Here is a 9,845-nt window from a genome sequence, read left to right on the forward strand (position 1 = left end):
AACAAGCTCCCTGTCATTGAAATGTGTTTAAGTAGTGACTGATCACCATTTTTCAGGAATTCCTTTATGGGGTGATGGTAGGAGTTGGCTTCAGTCCAAAGATCTTTAATTGTATACTTTTCCCCTAATTTTTATGTTTTATGTTTTTATTTATTAGGTTATACTCCTGCAATTAAAGGACAACTCTTACATGTCGATGCCACTACAAGCATGCAATACCGAACTCTTTTAGAAGCAGAAATGTTAGCGGTAAGTCCAGAATTTTTGATGATACACATACCTGTACGAAGTACAAATTTGGCTTTACAGAGTTTTAAACTCCAGGAAATGGCAACTGAACCCTTTTCTTGAGTACAGGAGTAGGTTCCTAGTGCTTTGAGTTAAGGGAATAGATTCCCACCGGCGTTTCTGTGCTTCTTTGCTTCTAGTACAGGTGAGGTGAATAAAAGGCTATGATGCATAGGTTTTGGCCATTAAAAATGAAAAGTTGTTGGACTATTTAAATTTTATTATGTGATTGAACTAAATCTCTCCTAACTTGTAAATATAATAATTTCTTACCATATGTTTTCTTGGATTCTTCCTTAGAGAGTACATAATGGAACTCATGGTGCATTTAACTTGATGACCATAGAATCTTACTGATACCCTGGGTTGCTTTATGTGAGAAACAGAAATGATAGGGAAATGCTCATGATTAAAATGGCAGGTGGAGGACTCACTTATCAGGCAGTTTATTGTTAGTCAGGGACAACAATAAGAGCAGTACAGTAATCTCCCCTTACCTGCGGGAGCTACTGCACTTCATATGTGCTAATTTTTTTCTGGAACTATATGTACCTAAGATAGTTTGATTTACAAATTAGATACTATAAGAAATGAACAACAGTAGCTATTGCAATAGGACAATGATTATATACTGCAGCAACACTGGAGCCATTAAGTAAAGTAAGTGTTACTTAAATACAAGCACTGTGGTACCGTGACAGAATGGTGTATAGTTTAAAACTTACATTGTTTATTTGTGAAATTTTTTATTTAGTATTTTCAGACTGGTTGACCACGGGTAATTGAAACCTAGAAAGCAAAACTGTAAATGGTAAGAGAAAATCGCAATAACAAAAACCACTATGTAAATTGATTGCTATTCAGAGAAGATCCTTTTAAGTAAGTTGGTGCCATAAGGTCCTTAATTGCTTGTCATAAACAAGCTTGTCACAAACAAACATGAAATATATGTAAATTAAGAGGAAAATTTATCAAATTATATCAATAGTGTATGTAAGTATATATTAAACTGGTATACTCAGTATTCTAATGAGTTTTCTTTTAGACAAGGTCTCACTATGTCACGATCCTCCTGCCTCACCGTCATGTAGCTAGAACTGCAGGTGCGAGCATTTTAATGAATTCTTGAACTATTGCTGATAAATAGTGTTGTGTAACCATGCAATTCCTAAGCAGGCAGCTTTTGCCCTTGCAGAAATGCCAGGCTTTGCAGGAACGCATTGGTTCCTGTGACAGTATGCATTGCATTTTGCCCTCCCTGACCCTGAGCCTCTCACATAACAGAGGAAGCTTAAGGAGGAATTAGGGGCCTTGATTGTTATGCTGTTAGTTTAGCTGAAGTGCAGTTTCAGACTGTAGCCTGTCTTGCCATTCTCCAACTTTTTTGACCAACCCATAGCTTAATATTTCAAGGATCTGGATGTAACTCCTGACTTTCAGGATTCTGACCTTCAGCCACAGCAATATTAAAATTTCAGAGGGACCTTCTGCTCAGCTCAGTAGGAAAATAAATTTTAATTACTTACCAGTGTGTGTGACTTCATTTCTTACGCTGTTCACACAATGTCACATTTTAAACTCTGATATTTTTACTTAACATTTGTTTTGCAGTTCCACATTAATGCCAGCTACCCCCGAATATGGAACATGCCGCAGACATGGCAGTGTGAATTAGAGGTTTATAAAGCCACCTACCACTTCATCTTTGCACAGAAGAACTTCTTTACAGGTAACTTTCTAGTAAATATAAATACAGTGAGATTTATTTCAGTGAAATTGTTTATGCTCAGTAAGTTTTGCTTTTAAATTTCACTTAGAGATTTGATGACATGATTCCTATTTTCTTACACATTTCATTTTAGGCTGAAAATATCAAAGAGCAAATTTAACTATTTCACGTTCATCTCTAAGTCAAATGAGGACATTTTAAACTCAAAATCGAGCTTAGAAGAAAATAAAAATTCAGTTTAAACTGTTGTTTTGTTTCCATCTCAAGGATAGTAAAACAAAGATAGTTTTATGACAAATATAATACAGAGTTTTAGGAGTGAAGATTATAAAACCAAATAAAAAAGGGAGACTTCTTCAAGGAAGAATGAAATTGACGCAGATATACTTGCATAGGGAGAGTAGGAAACAACTTAGCGGTGTTGCAGAGCTCCAGTACTGACTGAGAGACTTCCAGGGTGTGGGCTAGTAACTAAGTAGTAAGTCAGCTGTTGGTTGGGTTTTTCAAACTATCACTTAGGTTCCCATCTAATAACTGTTTCACTTATTGTACAGATGAGCAAGGCAGTCATCAAGAAAGCCCCTCCGTTTTCTAATTAGATTATTTCGTTAAGACCATCTAATATGAAGGCAGTTTGGGTTTAAAGAGAAATATATGTTAAAATGGTTGCTGAGTCTCCTAATAAAATTATTTTGCCACCATAATTTTACATAGTTATGATGAAAGAGATTGCAGAAGGTGGTAGGGAAACTCTACGGGAGTCTTCAGTAAGTTCATGGAAAATGTGTATTATGAAAAGCCTACATATGAATTTCAAAATTGCTTTGCACCAAAATAAACTCATACTTTAATTTTGTTTTCCACTAACTTTATGAAGTCCTTTCATATTACAGGATGATATATTGAAATCTCAGATAAGTTATTAATGAAAAAACTCAAAAGATTTGTTAAGGAGAACTCGGCTAATTGCTTTGTAAAATGTTGTGGTTCCCTGAGATGAGCAGTAGCTCACCTGAATTTATTTTACCAGCAATTATATTTTAACCTTTATTTTAACTAAAACAAGTGTAAGGTAGATAAATGAAACCAATATGCGTGGTATACCTCTTATATGAATAATGATTCAGAACAAACGTTAAGCATTCTCCACAGAGAATTTATGGGCTTACCACTTACAGGCGTTGATTGTTTTGTATTGTTTATTAGTCTCAAGTACATTGGTGTGTGCACTAGACGTAGACAAATAACAATACCCAACAGTGTTTGAGGGGAAGCATGAATGTGGGGTCACAAATGAATGTAAGACCGCAGTGCAGAGGGTGTCACTGTCTGACTATAACTAGGGAAATAGAGAAGCACGTTAAAGTCTGAAATGGTCTTTGTAAATGAGCTCAGTTATATTAACAAAACGTCTGTGAAGTATTTTGCCATTTACAAGGCACATCCACTTATGTGATCTTTACAATTAATTCTGAACAGAGATCACTCTTCTTACTGAGTTAGCAGTGGGAAACTTGAGACACGAACATACATTGAGTTACTTGGGCAGGGTTGAAGATAGCAACGGGAGAAGTTAAAGAATGCGCTGGGACCGCAGACCCTGCGCTCTCTCTGTCAGAGCACGCTGGCATTACCGGTGGTTATGTTCTTCCTTCGGCAGAGAGGGTATGCTGCAGTTTGAGTAAAAATGCTGAGCAATAGTGCTTATGAGGGACAAAAGTGAGGAAACCAACCTGATGAATGACAGATTCATATTACGGGGTTGCTTAATTCTAGAGATGATTTTCGGGGCATGTCCCAAGTACTAGACACTGCAAAGGAGTAAAGTTAGACAGTAGTGATGGAGGACGGACCCTGAAATTTCATGGTTATGACTTAGCCTTGGGAGCCAGCGCCCACAAAGCTGACCACAGTTTGAATTCTTGCCCTGGCAGCTTTTAAAAAAACATGAGGCTTGTGCACATATATGCTCAAAATCCTGACAGGATAGAGAAATGGAGGAAGGTGACTAAGCTCCTTTGTGGGACTAGGGAGGGCATGATTTTTATGTCTGGCAAATACATGTGTCCTCTGGCAGTAAAAAAAAAAAAAAAAGATTAAAAAAAAGGGATAGAGTCAGGCTAGTAAGGTAAGGTGGCATTGACAGGTAAGAATTAGAAGTAGCTGTAGTACAAAAGATTAGAAGTAACTATAGTATGATTAGAAGTAAGCATAGGTATTATTAAGCATGTTGACCACTGTGGTTGGTTGCTAAATGCAATAAAAATGTATTCAAAGTAAATTTGATAAGTGGAATTTTGCTTTCTCTATTAATGGAACAGATTAATAACCATGTGCATTTTATTGTCAATACAGTATAACTCTATAGCTAATCAATATTAAGTTAGATTGAAATTTGACTTAAAGCATGTGATTTTTTTTTTTTTTCCATTTTATCAGACCAGACCTTTTCTCTAGGATATGTGTAACCAGTTTCTGTTCACGGCAGCCAAATTTTGCATGGGTAAAAATGACACTGCATAAAACAGATTTGCTTCCAACTTCATTATTAAGTCTAATATTTTTCAGCTTAAAGATTTTTTAAATTCAAAGAAAATTACTTTTAATATTTAATAATGTTTGCTTAGACTATCTTTAATAATAAATGCCATCATTCGTGAGTGCTTATGCTGTGCCATGTGAAGTTAAAACTTCACGTTAATCATCTCAATTGTCATAAGTCTGTGAAATTTTTCTAGTTTTGCAGAAGATACAACTGTTAGCAATTCTGTGTACTTTGTTAAACTACCGACTAAAATGCTAAAGCTACAATTTAGACTCAGGACTGTTTGGTGTCAAAGTCTCTGCTACAGCAAGACCGCTTCCGGTTGTTTCTCTCTCACACACCGAGTTCTGATTTCATATCACAGCAGTGTGTTACGAGCCATAAGTGTACAAAGACGAGCTGGTACCTTGGGGAGGAGACCTTCTGTTGACAGACATTATTTGGGGGGGTATGTAGTACGTATAAACAATTTGGAGACCAGAAGAAAAGGTTGTGGACACCATTATAGTCGGCCGGAGACAATATCTTTATGTAAAGAGTTTTTACTTACTGAGATTTTAGAAGATAATGAAGATAACAAATATAGTTTCGAATATACAATAAAATAATATATAAATAATAATAAAATAACACAGTATTCTTATTTTTGAAATTTCTTCTTTGTTCATGTTAGAGCTTGAGAGAGAGGGAGAGAGAGGAGTCACAGTCTCCTTCCTCCAGTCGTCCAGCCCATCAGATCTTAGGCACCCAGGCATATGCCTAACGTGCTTCAGCTGACTGGGCTGGGACTCAAACCATGGTTGCCATGTGGAGTGTGGCAGCTCTTGAGCAGTGAATTACTTCTGTGCAGGAGCCAGTCTGGACACGTTTTACAAAACAGTTAAAACCTGAGAAGAGGGGCTAGCAGTTGGTTTGATGCTTAAGGCTCTGGATTCCCACATAACCAATCATGTTTCGAGTCCCGAACCTAGAGGCTTGAAAATCACACCAGGGGTTTGCATGCTCAAATCCTGAGAGGAGAATGGAGGAGACGGGATTGTGTCATGGCCATCCCCCTTGGGGGTCATTTCTCACTTTCCCTCTCTCTGTCTCTCTCTCTGGTGAGTACACATACCCTATGGCAAAAAAAAAAAAATCCTAAAAATATAAAGAATCAACAATCACCAGAATAATTTATTACATTTCAAAAAAGTCAAGTCTATGCTTCATTCACCATTGTTGTCAGTCTAGAATAGAGCCTGGCACACGGTAGGCGCTCAGTAGGGATCTGTTTAGTGAATAAAGGTGCCTGAAAAATCGTTCAAACACTAAGAAATTTCAAGTGAGGTACCATTTTTTCAGTTGCCACATATCCAGCATGCTAACCACTCACCAAATAAAACCCCAACAAAACAAAAATTAGATAAAAAGAAAGATAATGCAGGATAGGGTAGGATGAAATAGGTAGTAAGTAGGAGTAGAAATGGACTTACTCCTCTTAGAAAGCAATTCTGTTTTTTATAATTAGCCTTGAAAAAAAATTCCTAAACTTTATCCTGGTAGTTCCACTAATGGAATCTATACTAACAAAGTAATCCTGAATGTGTAAAGTATCTTGCACAAAAGTATACATAATGATATAACACGAAAATAATGGAAAGGCTATAAATGTTCAAGTACAGAAAACAATTAAATACAATAAATCCTGGCAAATCTCCTTAATGAACTGTTATGCAAGGTTTATGTAAATTTGTAGGAAGTAACATGGAAAAATATTTGAGAATGAAATAATGAAAAACCAACACATAAAACATTGACATATGGGGTAGTATAAAATGGGGTAGTATGTAGAAGTACCAGCAAGTGGCGTGGTGGTTAAGGTGCTAGACTCCTACATGGCTGACTGGTTTGAGTCCCAGACCTGGCGACTTGAAAAATATGTTGGGTGCGTGTGCATGTGTGCCCAGAATTCCAGGAGAATAGAGGAGAAGAAATTACGGCATGCCTATTCCCCCAGAGGGGAGAGTGACTTCTCACTTTCCCTCTCACTGTCTCTTTCTGTCTCTCTCCAGTGAGCTCATGTACCCTGTGGCAAAAACCTAAATAAATAAATAAAAATAAAACCTGTGTAGAAAGATCACTACAGGGAACCAGCAGTTAGTGTAATGGCTATGTCGCTGAACTCCCACGTAGTCGACCGTGGTTCATATCCCTGACCCGGTGGCTTAGAACTCACTGTGGGCGCATGTGCGTGCGTGTCCAAGATCCCAAGAGGAGAATGGAGGAGAAGGGATTGCGGCGTGACCATCCCCCCTGGGGGATGATTTCTCGCTTTCTGTCTCTATGTCTCTTTCTGTCTGTCTGGCGAGCGCACGCGCCCTATAGCGTAAACCTCTCCAAAAAAAAAAAGATCACTAGAAAGAACTATATTCTTAGTTTGGCTATTTGTGTAATGGGATACTTGGCCATTTTTATTTTCATTTTCTAAAAATTCTTAAAAGTAATTGATACATAAAATATATAACATTTTTCTTATTTGGAACTGTGATTAACAAACACTTAATCACCTTATACTATTTCAGTATAAAATTTATTTTTAGTTGCAAAAGAAAAATTCCTTTTTGACTGGTGTTAGAATTTGTGTGTTTTGTTTTTTTGGATTGAAATTAACTCTAATTTCTGCCCCTATTCCAATAATTTCAGATTTAATTCAAGACTGGTCTAGTGATAGTGCTCCAGACATTTTTTCATTTGTTCCATATACATGGAATTTTAAAATCATGTTTCATCAATTCGAAATGATTTGGGCTGCTAATCAACATAATTGGATTGACTGTTCTACTAAACAACAGGAAAATGGTAAGAAAGTTATAAAAATTAGGTGAAATGTTCAGTTTATTAATGCAAATACTAATAAGGAAAATTAGTATGGATTTTGTAGTTTTAATAAATACTAGAATAAATTATTTTTCCCCATTATCTTATCAGACTTTCAGAAGATGATTTAGGAGTTTGTATTGGACTAAACATATTTAATTTTGTTTGGTGTGTATTTAAGGCAATTTTTAAACTGAAAGATTATCAACATTGAAAGTAAATATACTTTTTCTTCTTCTTTTCTTCTTTTTAGTGTATCTGGCAGCCTGTGGGGAAACACTAAATATTGATTTTTCCTTGCCTTTTACGGACTTTGTTCCAGCTACGTGTAATACCAAGTTTTCTTTACGAGTACGTATAACTGGATGCATTGTTCATTCCTCAAGGTTTCTTAGGGAGTTTTGCTTCCCCAACCTTATCCTTATCCTCCCTTGCCTGTGTCCTTTAGCATCACCGCTGAAGTCGACTCTTAATTTCTGTGCTTAACTTCTCCTAAGGAATTGGCAATTAAAAAAACAAAACAAACAAACAAAAAAACCCTCCTCAGTTGATTATTTTCTCAGAGCTCATTCTGGTATTTCTGGCTCAGCAGCATGTTTTCTTAAGAGTCATTTCTATGTTTACTGGTGCTGTGAACTAATTTTATACTTCCTTGTATTTGATTCCTAATTAGAACCTTGAATTCAAGGAATAACTACAAGCACCTTTCTTCCTGTTATCCAAAGTGTGTACTCAGAATTTTGCTGAACACCTAATTTTAGAGTACAGGTAATCAGTACTGTTTATAGTATTACTGATGGTTAAGGTGGTAAAAACCACAACAATAATAGCAAAATTACCTGTTAAACAATTGATTTCTTTTATTCTTTAAAGTAAATTCTTTCCCCTCTCACTCTCTCCCTCCTTTTCTTCCTTCCCTCCACCAGATAGAGAGGATGATAGGCATACCCAACAGGGTTTTCCGTTTTCGCACTGTGATCCACCGCCAGCCTCAGCTAGCCGGCCTCAGGACACAGTCATGGCTTCGGCAGATACCACTGTGGCTGGCCCCTGTCAGACATTTTCTGTATGCCACATATTCCTTCAAATACTTATTGTGTAGAAACTCATTTAATTCTCAGAACAATTCTCTTGAAGTAGTTATTGTTATTCTTACTTGCATTTATAGATTAGTAAACTGGAGAGCAGAGGTGATGTAACTTGTAATGGGTTGCCACCTTGGATTTCAAACCCACGCAGTACAGCCTGGGGAGCCCCGTTCTTTTACCCCTTCTACTAGAATTTTTAATAAATACCACAAATGGAATCTATACTAATCTATACTATGTTAAGAAATAGCATCAAGATGAACAAAGGAACTATGAGGGAAAATTGAACTTGAATGATGATCTTTTGATGTACCAATTCAGAATTATAAAAAGCCATAGCCCAGCTGTGGGGTAATGCAAGTGAGCGGGTGCCATTGTGCAGTGTCTAACACCGTGTGGCGGGCCATGGGCTGCTGCTTTGTCCAGCCTAAATAGCTGGGGAAGGAAGGACTGTGATATGGTAGGACCTTTGCAGAACTACCTCGTTCGCTCACTATTTCTCTCCCCCTTTCCCTCTCCCTCCCACTTGCATGCATTCTCTTTCATTACTAAAAAAGAAAAAAAAATAATAAACTTGAGGAAACAAAACTTACTAGAATCAAAGGAGATAATACTATTAAATTAATAAAAATATGCCCCATATTTCTACCTAAACTTACATTAGAGAGATTCTTTTTTTTTTATTTTTACTGTTTTATATAAAGTATTTATGGATATCCATGGAAGATAATCTTTTCACAGTTATGTATAAACTATTACTATTTCTTTGTCTGTTTTTATTATTACTATTGCCAGTGGATGTACACTCACGAGAGAGAAAGAGAAAGAGAAAGAAAGAGAAAGCATTCCCCAGTGGAGTTCGATCACACTGAGGTTCTTCCCCTCCCTTTCTCTGTTCTGTTGGGATTTGGCGCATGCATCCACACATGTCTAGTGTGTTTTTCAAGTTGCAGGAGCCAGGGCTTGAGCTACATGGTCAGCCATGTGGGCTCTGTTCTCTGAACTACTAGGCCATCGGGCCATCCCTTTTTTTTTTTTCAATCTGAGCTTAGTTTTCATCTACATAAAATCTTTTTCCAGTTATTTATCTAACTATTTGGTATAAAATCTGTTATTTAAAAATTTTACTTCAAATTTATTTTTAAGATTATTGCAAGTAGGTTTGGCTGTAAATAGTCTAACATATTTACATGCCATTTTATTATTTGGGTTATTAATTGTTTTTTTAGGGAGAAGATGTTGATCTTCATTTGTTTCTACCAGATTGCCATCCTAGTAAATATTCATTATTTATGCTGGTAAAGAACTGCCACCCAAGTAAACTGATTCATGACACTGG

General features: G+C 36.6%; 1 protein-coding gene across 1 annotated transcript in view; it reads left to right on the forward strand.

Annotated features, from left to right (window-relative positions):
• Window positions 1-9,845, forward strand: part of BLTP1 (bridge-like lipid transfer protein family member 1) — a gene marked incomplete in the record, with an annotated part of 179,272 nt that overhangs the window by 37,788 nt on the left and 131,639 nt on the right. The window contains 5 exon segments of the mRNA XM_027773678.1: window positions 158-249; window positions 1,900-2,017; window positions 7,245-7,400; window positions 7,672-7,769; window positions 9,736-9,845. Of these exon segments, the coding sequence (XP_027629479.1) occupies window positions 158-249; window positions 1,900-2,017; window positions 7,245-7,400; window positions 7,672-7,769; window positions 9,736-9,845 (574 nt within the window).

The sequence above is a fragment of the Tupaia chinensis genome, unplaced genomic scaffold (genome assembly GCF_000334495.1).
Source record: "Tupaia chinensis unplaced genomic scaffold, TupChi_1.0 Scaffold000362_1, whole genome shotgun sequence".
Lineage (NCBI taxonomy): Eukaryota > Metazoa > Chordata > Mammalia > Scandentia > Tupaiidae > Tupaia > Tupaia belangeri.